This window comes from Topomyia yanbarensis, chromosome 3, assembly GCF_030247195.1.
Source record: "Topomyia yanbarensis strain Yona2022 chromosome 3, ASM3024719v1, whole genome shotgun sequence".
Lineage (NCBI taxonomy): Eukaryota > Metazoa > Arthropoda > Insecta > Diptera > Culicidae > Topomyia > Topomyia yanbarensis.
Genome location: NC_080672.1, coordinates 302,529,582 through 302,550,030, shown reverse-complemented (window position 1 = coordinate 302,550,030; position 20,449 = coordinate 302,529,582). Strand labels below are relative to the sequence as shown.

The 20,449-nt window shown below is 40.8% G+C and overlaps 1 protein-coding gene across 1 annotated transcript in view; it reads left to right on the top strand.

Annotated features, from left to right (window-relative positions):
* The window catches only part of LOC131690705 (basic proline-rich protein-like), a 63,738-nt gene extending 46,554 nt beyond the window's left edge, over positions 1–17,184 (top strand). The window contains exons 2-4 of the mRNA XM_058976646.1: positions 14,078–14,309; positions 14,367–15,401; positions 15,458–17,184. Of these exons, the coding sequence (XP_058832629.1) occupies positions 14,078–14,309; positions 14,367–15,401; positions 15,458–17,025 (2,835 nt within the window). The 3' untranslated portion in view covers positions 17,026–17,184. The remainder of the gene's footprint in view (positions 1–14,077; positions 14,310–14,366; positions 15,402–15,457) is intronic.
* Positions 17,185–20,449: the final 3,265 nt, after the last annotated feature.

The following is a 20,449-nucleotide window of genomic DNA, read 5'->3' as shown; positions in this document are numbered from 1 at the left end:
ATTGCTGCCTTTCTGGGCGCACTGCTTTCCGCTTCTCGTATTTATCTTCTTTCTTGGTGGTGAGCAATGGTCAGGTTTACCTACTGTCGCTTGCTGCTCAGTCCGTCTGCCCTCTCCCTCGCTCGTGTTTACGTCCATGTCTTCATCGTTGGAGCTTTGTTCGTCGCTGTTAGATTCTTGGTGCTCTTTGTGTTTTCGTTTGACTCTGGTATAGCTGTCTTCCTTCTTGTTTATTTCTTCCTTGCGTACGTTAACTATTGGCTTTGGGATACCGTGGAATATTGTTTGTCCGGCATGCATTTTTTCACCGGCTGTCTGAGGTGTATCAGTAGATGTCCAAGGCTGTTTGGTGGTGTGGGTTGTAGTAGATGAATTTTAGTTGTTTTGGCACATGGCTTTCCGTAGTGTGCCGTATTGTTACAAAACTGGCACGTGGGCATCTGTCCAGGGTATGTGCAAAGGGTTCTTTGTATGTAGTTAACACCTTGCGATGATCTGGCCTCGAAAGTTAAATAAGACGGCATAGGTTGGTTCAGTCGCATTCGCACAACCCGAACACCGTTGGGAATGCCAGGGAAAAAGTTTCTCCATGTGTCGTTAGAGACTGATTCCACTTCTCCATACTTCGACATGAATCTTTTAATAAATTTCGTGCCAGTACGAGGTGCCAGATCATGAAGTTTTATTTCAGTTAGATCGAGATCCATATACACGGGGATCTTGGTTTCGACGTTTTCATATTCGACGTCATGTTGCATGTTGTTCTTTGCTACGAAGCTTTCTGCCTCGACTAAGGAGTTGAACGTTATTAGTACTACATTCCTGGTGTGGTGAAGCTGGACGTGTGAAACCTCTGTAAGATCAAGTTTTATTTTCACCTTGACCAACTGTTCCACCTCGCGCACTGAAGGTCTAAGACGGGTTTGCGAAAAATCAATCGCGTTTGTGTTCTCCCGTAATGGGCGAAATTTATTTTGTTGTTCACTCATTTCGCTCGAAGTTAGGTGCAACGGAACTTTCCTGTGTCTATATGTTACACGTACACGTTAGAACGGCGCGGTGCGGATAATATTTTTTGTTTGTGTGCTGTTCGCAAGCGGCGCGCTATTTGGCTTCTGATCTGTACGAGATGAGGAAGCAGACTGAATCCGAGTTATGTTGCATGTTGTTGTTTTTAATATGTATTACACCATTTCGACATCATGGTGTTACCATTTTATATGGGAATTTGCTGGGCGACCGCACTCTTCAACCCGTAACTCCGGAACCGGAAGTCCGATCGACAAAAATTCAATAGCAGCTTGTGGGAGCGTTATACCCTTCATTTCAAATCAGTTTGAATCAGTTTGAGTTTTGAAAACACACACACATACACACATACAGACATTTGTCAATTTCGATTAACTGAGTCGAATGGTATATGAGACTCGGCCCGCCAGGCCTCGGTTAAAAAGTCGGTTTTCAGAGTGATTGCATATCCTGTCTATATGAGAAAGGCAAAAAGGTTTTGGTAAGTTTTTGTTTTATTTTTAACTGCGTAGTCGGCTACCGAGAGTATCCTATTTTAAAAACAAAAGCCATGTTTTCTGAACAAAAGCAATTTGAACAAAAGCCGACCGTATGAGTATTGCCTAGAAAAGTTAATCTTATCTGTGTTGTTGATGCTTCGTAATCTACGCTATGGATTCACGGAATAGAACGTTTTCAACAAGAATCTCAAATAACTTCGATCCAACAGAAGGAGTACTTATACCTCGATAGTTTCATGTTTTTTTATTTCGATTATAGAGGTTTTAACCTTAAGGCCATTCGCCTCTTCGGGTTAGAAAAATCTCTTATGAAAATGAGGTGCGCTGCGTACAAGCTAAAATCATGACTATGCGAAGTATCGCTCCTAAGACCATGTGAAATTAAAAACCCATTTTTTATCGTTTTGTTAGTGAAAGATTTGAAAATCCAAAAATGCTCGATCATTTCTATTTATATTATATTTATATTGCAAATTCATTGAAACGCGAGGATTGCAACCCGCTGGATCTCCCAGACACATGAAAGATTATTTCAACACGCAGGAAATAGTTATTGCGATAACGATAGGTTACACAGTAGTTTGAGAGGCGCACACAATGGCCTATGAAAGCACATCGTTTTAGAACAACAGAAGATATGCCATCTTGCTCTGTCGATATTGTTGACTTCAACATACTTATAGCAACTATAACGTGTTCGTCGGAAAAGAAATGATTTTCCTAAACCGCAGATACCGGTCAAAATAACATCGTGGACTAATCAGGAAGTGGTTGGAAAATTATATACGTCCCAATTCTGTTTCGACCCACCAAAGCAGTTAACGCGCTCAAGGTTTATGCGTTTATTTATTTGTTTGTTTTCCGTGCAACTGGAAATGTAAATTTTGGTGAACTCCTCGTTTGTCTCCAACTCAACTAATGCGCCGATGGTAAGATGATGTGCCTATTCTGAATCTACTAAGGTAATAGTAGCACAATTTCGATACTTACTCGGGTTTCAATCGATGGATTGTGAATTAATTTGCATTGATATCTAAGTTCTACTTCTCAAAAAATTGTTTAAAAAATGTAAAATATGAGTATTTTGGCAATGCAAAAATTTGGATGTATTGCTTCAATTTCGTTGCCACCATTTGAGCAATGTATTGAACAGAGATAACATATTAGAGTCGATTAAAAAACATTTTCAAATCACGATAGGAATAGGATGAAAACGAGCTCAACACCCTACCTAATTTAAGATGAAGTTGCTACTATGCAAACTTTGTTCGCGTCCTTGGTACAGCTATATTATTTGCATCTTCTTCCAAAAAATTATAATCAGCAAACTCTGATTTATAGCCACCGGTTACGACGACTGCATAATTTATGCAAACAGGTAATATAAATTGATTTATTCAATTAGCGTACGTGAAGAAATACATCAAATCGATGATTGTTTTGCCATTGTAAACATTTCACAACACTACGGGCCGGTCGGTATCCACCCGGTAGCCGCAATAATTCTGTTTGCACTTGAAAATCTCGGACCCTCGGCAGCTCGGCTCAGCAAACGCAGTCAACGGACACGCCTTGAGAAAATGTCGGCGGTATGCCGCAGCAGCAGCAGGCCGACCAAACCTCCTTCATCGAAACAGGATGGATCTCGGCGTCCGTCTGAGATGATGTACTTCAACCGACTCGATTATGTCATATCTTGTTCTGTCAGCGCAGCGTCATAAAGCATACTTTACCGCGCGGCAAACGCTGGCGATGCCCAGGTTGATGTCAACGTCTTAACTATAGAATCAAGTGGATGGGAATAAAATGAATAGGTATATGAAAATGTATGCATGCAATTATTAGACGACGACAGCAGGGTCATCTCGGCGGGTGTAAGTTGTAACACTTTATTAGGAGAATCTAGATTGGATTCCATTCATTTCTATGAGTGGAATGACACAAGAAAAGGTAAGCAATTTGACACTTGAATATAGGTGTCGCGTATCCTTCTTTCCAGCATGTGTCTCAGCAGTTTCTAAATTCACCCCTGCAGCAAGTGAATAACTATAATAACTATACATTAGTCATTAACGGAATCAATGACTAAGCCACATATGTGCGTCTTTCATATAGCAAATCTTAAAAATGCAGCTTTTATCAACCGAAATCAATCAAACGATCTAAGCGATCGGAAGAATTCAAATCAGCAATAAAATTGAAGGCGAATAAAGTAGACTTGCGAATGCAATTAAATCCACTTCGCAGTGAGAAAGAGAATTAGTTGTTGCACAGATTTACTGACCGCGTAACTCGTATCTTCCCGACATTCAGGTTCTGTTCTACGTGATACTGTTTCCTGCGTTTTCTACCAGGATACAATTCGGATCTACGGTCAATTCGGATACCCAGTAGTTTCTCAGGTATGGTGCTAGCACGTAAAGCACTTGACCCTTTTCATTGTTGTCACATAGGGTTACTTTTCCCTCATTCACCTTAGAACCTATATCCATCTTAACCATTAAGTGAAGGGATGTGAGCCGTTTCAGCGAATGAGTTGCGAATATCAGTGGAAGTGTCTTCATCTGTGTTGTGTATGTGCCAGGTACATAATCACCAACCACTTCGCGGGACACCATCTACGACAAATCCGATTCTCCAGATTGTCGGACCATCCGGTCATAGACAACAAGCATCGGACGGGATAATATCGCACCACCACATCCTTTTAGTAACCCTCCATTACCAAGGTAGATCGGTACACACTCGCGGTTTTATCGACGACGGGTCGTCAGTTACGCTCATGGAGAAGAGAATAGCAGATGAACCAAAAGCAGAAGGTGTCAAACGGTCGTTGTGTTTCTTTTGGAATGGAAATGTCATCCAAGTGGAAACTGATTCTCAACATATCACACTCGAGATAACTGGCGACGAAGACAGGTCGCGATACAAGGTTGACGACGGCATGACTCTTTCTCAACAAACGCTGTGATACGACGAACTGGCTTGTCATTACGACCACCTACCAGGTATACTCACTGCAATTGAAGTTTTATAGCACGCTACAAGTGCAATCTAAGTTTTATCCGTGGCTATAAAACTACCATAAAACCTCAATTGTTACTAGAGTGGAGTAAAGCACACACACCTGACGGCACCGGTAGAAGTTCGAGAAGGGGCGAGCAAAGCGTAGTTGGTAAATCTATTGCCTTATATGTGGCTCACATGGGTTCAATTCCCAACCCGGCACATAGGTATAGAGATTTCTCTAACCCGAAAAAAGAGATGAATGACCCTAAGGTTAAAACCTCTACAATCAAAAACGAAGAAAAAGTTCGAGAAGGTCACCAAGGAGAACCCGTTACCGCGAAGCCCCGTTTAGGTTTGGCTGTCTACGGTACTACGATAACTAAGGCGAGGGTCTTCACGATTTAACTTGCAGATCGGCGAGTGTTCAGCGACCAATGATCTACACGAGCTAGTCAAATAGTACTACACTGTGAAAAGTGTTGGCGTGTCAGTCGACCGAGGCCCGAACTTGAAAGAGGATAAACGGACGAAACGTATTCTGATACAAACAACAAAGGTTTCTTTTGTAGCCTCATGACTACATCGAATTTCCTGATAACTACGGCATGGCGATTCGTCGATTGGAGTGCTTCGAGAGGCGCTTGAATCCAAACTCGAGTATTGCAGAAAACGCGTGGCGTCAGTTGATAGAATACCAAAAAAGGGCAACATACATGGAGCGGTGGAAGAAGAACTGCGAACAGCTGATTTGCGGAAGGGGTGGTATCTGCCACTGGGAGTTGTGTAGTACCCGAAAAATCCAGTAGTTTCCAATGGCAACCGATGCAATCCAATGTCCATCTCGACAGCTTTCACGCGCTTTAGACGAAGCGATTAAAGTTGTCAAGGAAGTCGCATTTGTACACTAAAGAGGCTTCATTACAACAAGCAGTCAAATTCAACGGAAGCCCTCCGACGGGACGGGGAACAGGATACCCCGTCAGAGAAGCTCTCCAACTGGGATAATGACAGTTGAGACGAACGAGTGCTGGGAATATCCTGGCTTGCTAAAGGCGCTGTATTTGTGAATTTCAGCAGCGTAAATGATTAACGAGCACCATGCGCAATTTTTTCCATTATATATTCGTCTCAATAAGGACGGTTTGCAGATAAATATGTTTTGTGATACAAGTCGAGAATCATTTGAAACAATTCGAACCTTGCCGGCGATTCGCTTCTGCTGCGTACACATAGACGAACATTCCCCTTTCGTAGCCTATGTCAAATGAGCAATTTTTGAAATAAGGCGATCTCTTTTATTAACTTTTCAGTGCACTCTTACATTTTCCCACCTACCTACGTAACACAGAACACTAGATTAGGACTGTCGCCGGCATCAGTGGTAGGAACATCATTATTTTGATTCTGGTGTATACATGTCAAATGGACCAAATAGGAAAAAAGCAAAAAAATAACCCTTTATTGTCGTTTCATGGCGACTAATCATTTCGGTTTATTTTAGCTAGCACAACAATGACCATTCTTGGCTAATGTAGGGTAATTTCGGGAGAGATGCCGCATCAGGAGAGATGCCGCACTCTCTATATCTCATATATGGGGTCACTTTTATACGGTAATATGATATTCTGAGTTTGTCTTTCGAAGAATTATAAATGTAGAGATGTAAAATAACCCTTTTTAACTACTCACGAAAATTTTATTAGTGATTTTGTGCGTTCAGTTGTATCACGGAGTGCCGAAAATGTTTCAGCACCACATTAAAATTTCGTTTTTTAAACGCTTCGATTTTTTTTTTGTAAATCATGTATCAGTTGAATAGCTGAGACCTTTTAGAAAGCATTCTGATCACGGTCATCCATAATTTTAGAGAAAAATATCGTCGTGCGGCATCTCTTCCCTACAATTGGGAGAGATGCCGCATCAAAATTGCGGGTGAGATGCCGCACTCTATGGAAGAGGATGCATAGCTAAAATGTATTTTTTTCACCTCGGAATATCATTATCTGATCATTTGCGTCAGCTATAGTTTCTTAATAAGGTATATCTACAAACTAACGGACTTAACACAGTGACATATAGGATTATGAGTCTATTTATCTATATATTTTTCGGGCGATATGTATCTAAGTATTAGTTACTTCAGTTTGTTCTTTAAAGTTTCAGGCACTAATTTTCGTGAACGCATTGATTTGTAGTGATGTCAATATTGAGATGAAAGCGAAAATTTGAACGAATTGATGCTTTTTCAAAATGAATCTTTCAAGAACAAATCTAAATTGTATAAATTCATTGGGAGAAGCAGCCAAACAGTGCTTTTAAGGAACTGCTACCAACACATAGATAAGTATATCGCTCGTACAAACATATAGATAAATAGTGCCCTCAATTAAGTTACTGCAACTTAACCGTTACATAAGGTTGCGAAAGAAAAATATTTTTAAAACATTAAATAAAAAAATGTTTCTGGAAATGGAAGTACCCCCTTAAGAAAAGTGAAGGTGCTAGCAAGTGCTGTTCATGGAAATTTGATGGATTTTTTTTCATTACAAAAACCATTTCACAGTATTTTAGAAACTTGTCGCAATTGATAAAAGTGATACCATCAATTATTGAATGGTTTACTTTGATGCAGGATCGATTTCTAGAAATGTGCGGCATCTCTCCCTAAATTACCCTATTTTCATTTTTTTTTACTTTCGATAATTCATTTTTGAAGACTTTTTGGGCGTTTGGTGTTGTTTTGTTATAAAAATGCATCTTTATTCCGATGCATTATTTTTAAATGATTCATGATTTTTTGGAATCATTAGCATACAAACAAGCGGCGCTTATACTATTTGGTGAGCATCTTCATTTAGTCTTAAGATATTAGGTAGTAATATTTGTATTGCAATGTAAAAAACACACACAATGATACTGTTTTTCTCCCTCTCCGATAAAAAATTAACTGTCATCACTTCTGAACTTCGTGGAAACCTTTGCACCGTACATGTCGCAGCACCTATCAGTTAGATGCTATACTGTCAGAAATAAACAGTCGAAGCCAATCCTGCCTTTGTTAAATGCGAAGTGAAAAATGATAATCACAAAACTAAATATATTTAAAGATTAACAACAAACTTTCGAGAATTGTCATATGCGAAAGATATTTCAAGGGCAATGGGAGAGGAAAAAGTTCACATTAGAAGCGCACTCAATTCAAATCATGCTTTTTTTTATTTTACATTCGGCACAATTTGTAATCCTTAACTTGTTTGTATTTATCTTAAACTATTACGCTGTTTTGAAATGATCATCTTGATTATCCCTTCCGAATGTAAATAAAGAAAACAAGTTCGTAAAAGACGTCACGAAATTATTTTCTCGCATAGAAATTTACAGTATCACAATTAGTGAACGGCATTCTATGGTGGCGACATCATTCGACACACGGTGGTTTCAAGCAACTTAGGCTAAACTTCAAGTTGCGGGAGGGTTGCTTTATCCAGGGGGATTCAGCATCTTTACTTTTCATAAGGGACGATCCATAAATGACGTAGCATTTTTTGAGTGATTTTTTACACCCCCCCCCCCGCCTCTCCCATCGTAGCATTTCGTCACAACACTAGATACCACTGGTAATTACGTAGCTTGACGGTAATTCCCCCCCCCCCCCCTCCTTGTCGCCGCAAAATTAAAAAAAAAAATAAAAAGCGATGTTAGTTATTCCCCTTTAAAAAAGCTACGTAGCATGACATGACCCCCTACCCCCCTGTCGTCACACATCACCACAAAATACAAAACTCCCCCATATAATGCTACGTCATTTATGGATGATCCCTAACAACAACAGTCGAAAACTTTATACTGATAAAATTGGCTAGGGTGATGTGCCTATTATGGCAGTAGAGCCTATTGTGACCCTATTTCGTACCCCTTGGTTTCGAACCAAGCATATGAGATAATGACAATATCGATTTGGCTAAAACAGGTGTGCAAAAAAAGCTCAAGTTATATTCTTTATTTGTTGTGCACATACGTATTAAGAACTATCCACTAAATCCAACTTTTAATTAAAACAAAATCACCTTATTGAAATATCTGCTGATCCGCCTCACTCGCGTAGTGAACCGAAACAGGACGCAACGGCGCTTAGCAAAATAAACACTTTCGAGCCAGCATTTACCGCCTCATATCTCGTTATTCCGGCACAAATATATTAAATATTGCACTGATACATACCTTTATTTTAGCTGGAGAACCTTTTTACGATTATTTCGCTTTAAAAGCACTCGTCAAACACTAGAATAGGCCTAGTGTTATAATAGGATAAAACTAAATACGGGGGTTCCTATTATTGGCATGTTTTGCTGATACACTACCACAATCAAAACCAACTTTTTGCATCCATCATACAGAAAAGAATCACCAGTGCGGCCAAACCAAAACATGAACTTGAAAACATAATGTTATGCAATTTCAGGTATAAGTAATCAATTATTTCAAGTTATTCAACTAATTGTTGATCGCAGATATTTTATTTTCATCTGCACATACAATTTGGATCGGGAGGAAGTAATGTGTGATGTGAACTTTATATTCCAGTTGTTAACTTTCGCATGGTTATTTCCTGCATGCGCAGTTCTGGGCGCTCTTCTACTAACAGCTGATGAGTTTCTTTCGTGTGCGTAATGTTTACGTTTGTTTTGATCGGCTGAAAAAAGCAGAATTATTCGTTTTACAAATCACGTTTTTCGATGAGGTGGAAATCGGCACACCCATGAGGCGATAATTGGAACGTTCAGGTGGGAATAGATGCACAGAATAGAACATTTATTTTCATTTATGCTGAAAATTGAGACAATTCTGCCAAATAAGCATTATACAGATGTTTAAGAAACAGTACACTGATACTTTATTCTGAAAAAGGTTATAGGTAATATGGCTTCTTTTTAAGTTATTCAAAAAATAGTGCGACCCTCTCCATAATGGTGCCAAAATAGGCTCATCACCCTATGTGGAATCTATTGATTTCACACATGATTTTTTTGCAATTTACAGTAACACATAAAAGTTATCTGTTACACATAGATAGCATGTGAAAGCTATTGAAATTCATGTGGCGTACATCAAATTTACAATAGAATACCCCACAGAAATTTGTTTCATAAAAGATTTCACATCATTTTTCGAATTGCCTCTCGTTTCTTCTACTGTAAATTTTATGCATTGGACATAAAAATCACAGCGAAATAAGAAGTGGAGATGAAACATATGCCCAGGGATGCCATTATGTCAGGTTTATCTGGCACAGCCAGAGTTTTTTGCAGCTTTCAGACATAAAAACAAACCTCTCATTCTGCCAGATTTTTAAATTATAGAAGTGCTTGCACACACAATTTTGAAATTTGAGGCATATTTTCCCAAAAATAATCAAAAATCGTTTGATAAATTTCGATGACTTTGAAGTCACCGTTAAGTGACAGATTTTGCCAGACATTTTAGCATTGAATGGGGCTATATGGGGCTGGGACTAGGTGTAAAACTAAACTCTAAAATTCGATTCGCGTCACAAAAATGTGGCATAATTTTAAAGAACTGTAGTGCTGTTAATTGATGAATTTGCGTCATTTATATACAAATCGATTCAGAGAAATCCAACTTGAAAATTTATTGCAAGTTTAAATTGATATTTCAACTGTATACTATTGAAAAATCCGTATTATTGTAAATCTATTGAGAAAATGTAAGAAAACACAAAATTTTCACCTACGTTTTGCTGAAATTAGCAATTAGCTGATGGATTTCTATGATTCGAACACCAATCGATTCAGAAAATTACGGTTACAAAATTATTGCCGAATTTATCTACGTATTTTTTTTATTTCGATTATAGAGGTTTTAACCTTAAGATCATTCGCCTCTTCGGGTTAGAAAAATCTCATATGACAAATTTCTAACCCTATGTGCAGGGTCAGGACTAGAACCCAGGTGCGCTGCGTACAAGGCAATCGATTTACCAACTACGCTACGCCCACCCCATCTATGTATTTTATTAGCACACTATTGAAAAATCCGTAAATCCGCAAAAAATAGGGAAAACATATACAATTTTCACAAATTTGCGCAACACTTTCCCTAACACAGACCTAATCTCGACACTCATAAACGTTTTACACATTTCATCGCTTGATATAAATCATCGCATGATATAAATGGAATGTTTCTGGCCGAATTCATTCATACTCTACTGATAGAATGAGGTAGGTTATCGCTACTGCTGGCTGGTAGGATAGGGGAAGATGGGGTAAAACGCACCCTCGGGGCAAAATCCACCGTTTGCTTACATCGAAAAAACTGAAAATTTCTAGAAAAGGGTAACACCAGTCGGAAGTACGCCATAGTAAACATACACTGTCAAAGTTTGATAACCGTACATCAAAAGCAGTTCGAAAAATAAACAAAAAACAATAGCGTGATCTTCTCATTTAATTATAGTGGCTCGTGCAACAAAGATTTTCAGCTCTTATAAATGCTGTTTTACTATTATATCAGAGCATTCCAATTCTATTTATACCGTTGTTCATTATTTTGTCGCACTACATATGAAAAATCTACTAAGTAATTCACGTTTTGCTAAATTTATATCTCTGCTCCATCGGAGGTAAAATGCCCTCATTTAATTTGCTGGTTTTTTAATCGAAAACAAAAAAATCGTTCTCAAAACCTACTAATCTGAAAAACTACCTAAGGCTATTTAATGGCACACTTTTGTGTAATCCCGCCAGAAAACAAAACTACTTGCTTGTTCGCCGAGCATTCTGCCCCGTTGTTTTGGTGCATTTTACCGCCGAACAGATGCATTTTGCCCGGCTTATTTTTCAAAGAGTGATTTTGAATGATTTTGGAAAATTGAATATTTTTCATGTTTTTGAATATTTTGCAAAGTGCTTTGATCGTGATCACAGAGAAAAATGTTGGCTAAACGATATCATTAATTAAATTCTCTCAATGTTCTATAGATGAGTTATGATCATATTTCCTCAGGAAATGTGTTTTACCCCATCTTCCCCTATCTGTTATATCTTACATTTCATACGAGCCACGGAAGGGGAGTGTTTGTGTGTACTGGAAGGATTTTGATGGCAGTTCCAAGCGACGACGGCGAAACAAAAGCGAGATGAAGAATTGCTGTTTTATGCAGTGCTAAATGTCGTGCAGACACGGCTCAAATCGTTTCGTAGGATTCTCGTCCTGTATCAAAAGACAGATATTAGCAAACCGTCCTTATTAAGACGAATACATAATGGAAAAAGAATTGATGAAGAAAATTTCCTTTACTAACTTGTGAATTTGTGAAAAAAATCCTTTTATGTAACTTGTGCTTGTTAATTGTGTACCTTTACCAGTAAATCATACTATGTTTAAGCAAATATTCTTTGAATTAATAATGTACAAACTAGAACAACCAAAAGTTCGTATAAGGGAGCTACATAAGCTTCTCGTTTTAAGTAATTTTTCAGTGCGTTTTATGTTCTAATAGCGGCTTAAGCAGCTTTCAAGTTCCATTAAAGCTTAAGCAGCTCGGTAGTTCGCTAAGAACTTTATGTGAACTTTAAAGTGTACTTTTAAAGCATTATTCGAACTTCTGGTTGCTTGGGTAACCACACCAAAAAGAAAAAAAATGCCGACTTGGCAATTTTGCATTTCAGGGTTTTTGTTGCAAACAGGCCTTATTTTTTGAGCGTACCATTTAAATTTTTGTGGTATCTGGTTGACGTTACATTTGAAGGAAAACAAAATGTTTATATAAAGAATGAATACAAACAAACGATTTCACGGCCTGAAGGGAGAACACTGGTATAAAAATTCGAGCTCTCGGTGCGCGTATTTCAGAATCAGATATCAATATTGCAGTAGACGACACCATGTGTAGGCTTCATGCTCTTCTTAGTTTTCTCTACTAAGCCTTGCTAATGACAACAAGCGACCATCGTTGCTAGATTACTTTTGCTTGCTTTTCATAATTGCTGAAAATAATTTTATTTTAAAGATCTCACCTAAACAATGAATTCACAAATCTAGCTGCATTCAAAAATTGAATTTTATTTTTATATATGTTTCTCTTAACAATATAAGTAGCTTATATAAAATACTTTTGATACGTGTGAATGACCGTCAGGTTAAAACCCCAAATAAACAATTACAATTACAAATACTTTTGTTCAATTTTCATTAAATGTTGATGTTCATGAAAAGTATTCATAATAAATTCGGCAACACGGTTATTTAACCTTTTTGTAAATGTTATAAACGCATTTGATTGACCATGGAACACCCAACCCGGAGCCGGTTCAATATTTTGGTTAAGACTGGATTAAATTGGTTCGCAATTGTCTTCTTCTTCACCTTGTTTTCTTTTTCAGAATATTACTCACACTTGAGTTATACGATTCTAAAAAAATTTACATTTTTCATCTACCAATACCAATAACTACTTGAATATCGGAAGAATCAACAATAATGATTCACTATATCAGTGAAAAGTGAAAAAAAATAAAATTATGCAATTTACATTTCAAATAAAAATTGACTATGTCTCTTCACTTTGCACCCACATAAACCTTCAGAAATACACGCTAAAATTTTAATACACGAATGAATTGTGATCATAAAGGAAATTTTAGCAGCAAGCAGGACAGTTGCGCAAAGTCTGATTCATAAGCTGTAGATAATGTAGCTGTATTAGCAAAACTATTTTAAAATAATATTAAATTGAATACTCTTCACCTCTATGTCCGTTTTCGATACACTTCCCCTACATCGCCTTTCTCTGACCGCACACCGCTGGTCATAAAGACAATGGCAATCAAACTAACAATCGGTCAAGGTTAGGTCCCGCGTTTCATCATTTGCATACATTTAGCCGATCGAAACAGAATATTTTACTTTTTTGGAAGTTTGCCCACATCGGCATCAAAACAGGTTTTCCCTTTCCCACAGCATGATAACCTTTGGCGTGTGATGTAATTTCTTTTCTGAGCATTGATATTGAGAGAATGTATCTTCTTGGGGCCCTGTCTGAACCACATCAAAAACCAAGAAACAAAACAAACACCAATAAAGTCATCTCACGAAATAAGAACAATTATCCCTGCCACTAGCGATTCAACCTGCCAAGCTAGCAGGGGACGGAACGGAGATGTTGCGAGAGGCATGTACGCGATTAGCATGTTTTGTTTTGCTTCCACCATTCGACTTAATTCGCCTCTTGTTCACACGCGGCTATTCGTTGCGCGGTGTTTTACAAAGCGTTGATGACCACACAATTCATTGACCAACGAATCACAGATCAAGGGAAACGCAGGGGGGGGGGGGGGGGTGATAGCTGCAATGCATCGACGATGACCCCATCACACAATTGTATCGTGAAACAAGTGCGCATAAATCAGTGCGTTGAAACAGCACACAAAATTAACTTACACATATTCTGACACTAGCACATCTATCACTAACTAGTTGATTTATACCAAGTTTTTAATTTGTTTACTTATTTTCAGCGACTGCTGGTGCTATTCTTAGCGCTAGCTTCGTCCGGATATGCGGAAATAAGCACCCGTCTGGGTCCAAATGGATACGACTACCCGAAGCCGGACATCCCTTTCCCAGCACCCACTACTCCTAGGCCTTGTCCGTTTGGAGGAGTTCCTCCGTACTGCTGCACCAATGGCGGACAGGGACCAAACTGTATTGTCCCCACGCCTTCTACACCAAGACCTTGCCCAGCAGGAGGTGATTTGATTATACAATCGATAGCCTTATGTAATCACTAACCATTTTGATTTGCAGGTGTCCCACCATACTGCTGTACCAATGGAGGACAAGGTCCTAACTGCGTGATCCCTGGTCCTCCACCCACACGTCCACCACCACCTCCGCAACCATGTCCGTACGGAGGGGTTCCGCCATACTGTTGTACTAACGGTGGGCAAGGTCCAAACTGCGCGCTACCAACTCCTGCACCTACAACACCACGACCATGCCCGTTCGGCGGAGTTCCGCCATATTGCTGTACCAACGGAGGGCAAGGTCCTAACTGCGTGGTCCCCAGTCCACCACCTACACGTCCACCTCCACCACCGCCGACATGTCCATATGGTGGAGTTCCGCCGCACTGTTGTACTAACGGCGGTCAAGGTCCCAATTGTGTGGTACCAACTCCTGCACCCACTACACCACGACCCTGCCCGTTCGGTGGAGTTCCACCATATTGCTGCACAAATGGAGGACAAGGTCCTAACTGCGTGGTCCCAACTCCTCCACCCACACGTCCACCTCCACCACCACCGACATGTCCATATGGTGGAGTCCCGCCACATTGTTGTACTAATGGTGGACAAGGTCCGAACTGCGCGCTACCAACTCCTGCACCCACTACACCACGGCCATGCCCGTTCGGCGGAGTTCCACCATATTGCTGCACAAATGGAGGACAAGGTCCTAACTGCGTCGTCCCTGGTCCACCACCAACACGTCCACCTCCACCAACACGACCACCTCCACCGCCACCAGCGTGTCCATATGGAGGTGTCCCGCCATACTGTTGCACCAACGGTGGACAAGGACCCAATTGTGCACTACCAACTCCAGCACCTACCACACCAAGACCATGTCCATTCGGCGGAGTCCCACCATATTGTTGCACAAACGGAGGTCAAGGACCAAACTGTGTCGTTCCGTCACCGCCAACTCCAGCACCCACAACCCCACGACCGTGTCCATTTGGAGGAGTTCCACCGTACTGTTGCACGAATGGAGGACGAGGACCCGATTGTGCAATTCCCATTCCGGCTCCAACAACACCTAGGCCCTGTCCTGCTGGAGGTTAGAATGCATGCGATTGTATTTTCTTATATGTTTAACAACTAAATTCATTTTAGGTGTCCCACCATACTGTTGCACCAACGGAGGAACCGGTCCCAACTGTTACGTTCCAGCCCCACCAATACCGCCCCCAACTCGGCCACCACCACCTCCACCAGGGAAAGACAACGAATATTTACCACCTTGCAATAACGGAGGCCAAGGTCCAAATTGTATCATTCCTACTCGACCAACACAACGACCTCCACCACCGACACCCGCTCCCTGTCCATTCGGCGGAGTTCCTCCATATTGCTGTACCAATGGAGGTCAAGGACCAAACTGTGTGGTACCTACGCGACCTACACCAGCACCGACGACAACCGCACCCTGTCCATTCGGTGGAGTTCCTCCTTACTGCTGTACTAACGGAGGACAAGGTCCAAATTGCGTTGTTCCTACTCGACCAACATCGCGACCTCCACCGCCAACACCAGCTCCCTGTCCCTTCGGAGGAGTTCCCCCATATTGCTGTACCAACGGTGGTCAAGGACCGAATTGTGTTGTACCTACTCGACCTACCCCAGCACCGACCACAACCGCACCCTGTCCATTCGGTGGAGTTCCTCCCTATTGCTGCACAAACGGTGGTCAAGGACCGAATTGTGTCGTTCCAACTCGACCAACACAACGACCTCCAACGACAACCGCGCCCTGTCCGTTCGGTGGGGTTCCTCCATATTGCTGCACCAACGGTGGCCAGGGACCGAATTGTGTTGTACCAACGCGACCTACACCAGCACCAACGACAATCGCGCCCTGCAAATTCGGTGGAGTTCCACCATATTGCTGCACCAACGGTGGTCAAGGACCAAATTGTATTGTTCCCACGAGACCAACGCCTTCCAAACCAACGCAAAGTAATGAGTATCTGCCTCCAACACAGCCTCCACGACCAACCACACCTACTTGTCCTTATGGAGGGGTACCCCCGCACTGTTGTACTAATGGAGGACAGGGACCAAATTGCGTCGTACCCACGCAGCCACCAAGACCAACCACTCCAGCTGGTTGCCCATATGGTGGAGTTCCACCCTACTGTTGCACGAATGGTGGCCAAGGACCGAATTGTATCGTTCCAACACAGCCACCACGACCAACAACACCAACCTGTCCATTTGGTGGAGTACCTCCAGATTGTTGCACCAACGGTGGACAAGGACCAAACTGTGTCGTTCCCAGTCGCCCAACCTACCCACCACCAACTCAGCCCCCCAGCTGTCCTTATGGTGGCATTCCTCCTTACTGTTGTACTAATGGAGGACAAGGCCCCAATTGTGTTGTTCCTACCCGACCTACTTCCCCTCCAGTGACCAGACCTCCACCAACCCAACCACCTAGCTGTCCGAGTGGTGGAGTTCCCCCATATTGCTGCACCAATGGAGGACAGGGTCCTAACTGTGTCGTTCCTAGCCGCCCTACTTATCCACCTCCAACGCAACCTCCACGGTGTCCTGCTGGGGGAGTTCCCCCTTACTGCTGTACGAACGGTGGACAGGGACCGAACTGCGAACTGCCGCCATCACACACGTTAGACCAAGATGGATACAAATACAAAGTGCCCAGTAAACCGTTCAACTACTAGGCTTCCAGCGCATCGTATCGTTCTCGTGTATGTAACATAGTTGAATTAAGCAAACGAGTCAACAGTTAACGCTTCTGTGAATAACATTGTAAGATAAAAGGGCAACCTTTGTATAAAAGTGCATATTTATGTTTATAAAGCAACCGTGAAATACTCGAACTATTATGTTGACGGTCTTTTATTGTTTTATAGCAACATCCATTCGCAAAATTTACCCAAGCCTTATATCCAAAATCTGCAATTTTTTTAACAAACTTCCATACTACTCATGAAAGTATTTCCAATTAATTTTGTCTGAAAAACAGAAACTGTCTCTATTTCACAAGTACCACCTCCGAATACAATCTTTCTTCGGCTGGTTTCTCATTCTTCCAGCTCCAAGGTCTCACACTCATATAAACAACAGAGGCATTAAATAGTAATTAAACCTCATTTTTTTCAATGCAAGCAAAGTTTATATTCTATTTTCGGTAAAAATGTGTACATCTTGAAATAACCTCAGCCGATCAGCCGCAATTGCGAAGACCAGAACGTCGGTCTGACGTCGTCGACTGAGGCCGCCATTTAAAAAAATTAAACAACTATATTTTATCAATGGCTTTCGGCGAATCCATTCAATAACGCACAACAAACGACGTATTTTGATTGCATTGAATATATCGACAATTTTTTTTGAGAGTTGCCCTACGTTCTAGGACTAGGTTCTCGGAAGGGCTCTCCGTCAGAATCACATACTACAATTTGCAGACGAGACAGGCAATGCCGCCCAATAAAACAATGCTGTAGGCCAATTGTAGCGGGCCGTGATTTTGAATGTGATATTCATTGTACGGTTCAGGTATGTGCGGGCGTTGGGACTCGCGATCGCGTGTATCATCGCGAAGGGCTTGAGCATTTGTACTTAACGTGTTCGATCCCGTGTGCATTTGTATGTCGCGTGTGCTAACGTGCATGTAACTTCGCGTGTATAAATTCTATTTTATAACCGTGTGCCTTTCGCATATTCGCGTGCATTCTTGGATAATCGCGCGCGGACCGTGAATGTTATACTTTATTTGGACCTAAGTTATTAGGACAGAGGGTAATGGTTTCCGGACCGCGCGAAAACGGATCAATCCACGTCGACCCGCCAGTCAGCCACGTCACCGCGCACAGACCAGTAATTGATTGTTGGTATGCGCAGGTGCAGAGTATGAAAAACATGGAACATAAAAAAGCCCTCTCGGTCTTCTCGATGCACCACTATCGAGGCGTAATGCAATAACCATCTTAAAGCAATTGTCTGTCAGAGGTTCTGTAGCAAACCCCTCAATCTTGGGGAGGGTTGAATATATCGACAATTTATACACCCAAAACTAGGCCATAATACATTTACGGTAGAGTAGAATGGGATCAAACAGGTATGGGGGCACAATAGGTATAGGGCATTATCTGTGCTATGTTATTGCAGAGGTGACTCATCTTGTGTGAATTAGATACACGGTAGAGAACATCGTTGACGACTGTCATTTCGGCTGTTACCGTGGATCACCTGTATTAGTTACGGCGTTATTTATGTTTTCGCGTGTTGTTCTGGCACGTTAGGTCAGCCGTTTGGGGGCACTATAGGTCACTACTGATCGCCTCACAGCTAATCAACCACGTGAACCGGAATGAACAACTTTAATTTCACACTCTGGCGACGACGAGGACACCGAAGAAGTCATTTGCAAGTACAAATCCAGACGCAGCTGCCGAAACAACATGTTTTTTTCAATATTTCCTTTCGTGGTTTCATGATTTTTCACATCATTTGCCACTTCTCATTTTCTTACCTGAATGACGTCAAATAATCTGCAGTATTCATACTCTTCAAATAAAAGATTTACCCGTGATTTTCTAGGCGTGTGCATTGTTTAATTTAACCTCGAATATAATGAATTATTGCACCCCCAGATTTTAAAAGCATCGAAAAAACTACCTTCGCTTTATTGGATTTAGCTTGAAAATTATTTAGCCAGGCATAAAACCATTATTGCCAAAACGTTGCCAGATGTATAACCTTTCCAACGAGTGCTTGTTCGTCAAAATCGTGCAAAAATACCATGGCAGGAGCTCGCAAAAAAAATTGACCTTTTTGACCCCATTCTACTCTACTCCTCTGTAGCCGTAAAATTATGTTGTGAACGATGCGGAAATAAAAGTTATTAGCAATGAAATCTTGATTCGCAAAATAGCCATGTTGGGCATTTTTGAGGGTTAAATGATAAATCCGTAGCTTTCGGGAGCTGTCAATATATTTTTCGGCTTTCTGATTACAAAAACAATCTACAATAGCTTTTCTAGTCAAAATCAAAATTTTAGCAGCAAAAGGTTAAGAATTGCTTCACAGTTATCGAAATTTATGCTTAATGACGAAAACCCTATTCTCCGACAAATTTGACAAACTTGATTATAGTTTGTGTGACTAGTATGAAAAAAGAATCGCGTAATGATTTTAGATGTGATAAACTTTTGGCTGACCCTCTCGAGAGTGTTCGTTTACAAATTTAAATAATTCAAGCATTTGGCCAAGCTGAACAAGAGCAATGTTATCAGTAAATGCAAACATTCAATAGTTTTACACCAGAAAATATGAGAAATACAAGCTGATCAAAGGTGGAAAACTAATGCGGTAGGTAAGATGTATCACCATTTCGTATCACGAGGTAAAGTTAATTGACTTACTATAGCGTATACAGTATATATACTATACACACACGCGACTAGATGTTGTGTGCAGACGTTAACAGCACTAAGAAATGGTTGGGTTTTATTTGTTCGAAACCCGCACCCGACAATTCGAAACCCGAGAGTTTAAAATTTAAAAATTAAATATAAACCCTAACCCGACACGAACACAGTAATCTTAAATTAAAAGAACCCGAACCTGATCAGAAACTTGTCGGGCTCGGGTCGTGTCTGGGTTGTCCACAAACCCAAACCCGACCGATTTTATTCTGGACTAATCTTCATTTTACAGTAGTCCTTTGACACCCAGATCCGTCGCAGTCGGCAATAAAATTAGTCTTACGAAGAGGTATGAGATAGGAGACTAGTGAGAACTATGCTATCTCACCGTTTGACGATCGAACTTCATAGCTTTAAATACTTCAGCTTGATAAACATAAAGATACCTATGAACTTTAAAAGTAATCGATAGTTCATAATTTTTCATCTTGATTTGGTAATGTAGCAAAGGTAGCAGAAGAAAGTAAACCCACAGAAAACAGACGTTTAGGCTCGAAACGCAATATGTGTAAATACCCGCTACTGAAATCCCGAATAAATCAAACAGCTAAAACTTGTTTGGCAAACATTTGTAGGTGGCGCAGTGATCGATGCAATGCAATTAGAGTATAGCTGTAAAGCATTTGTACCACACAGTTGCGTAGATAACAATAGT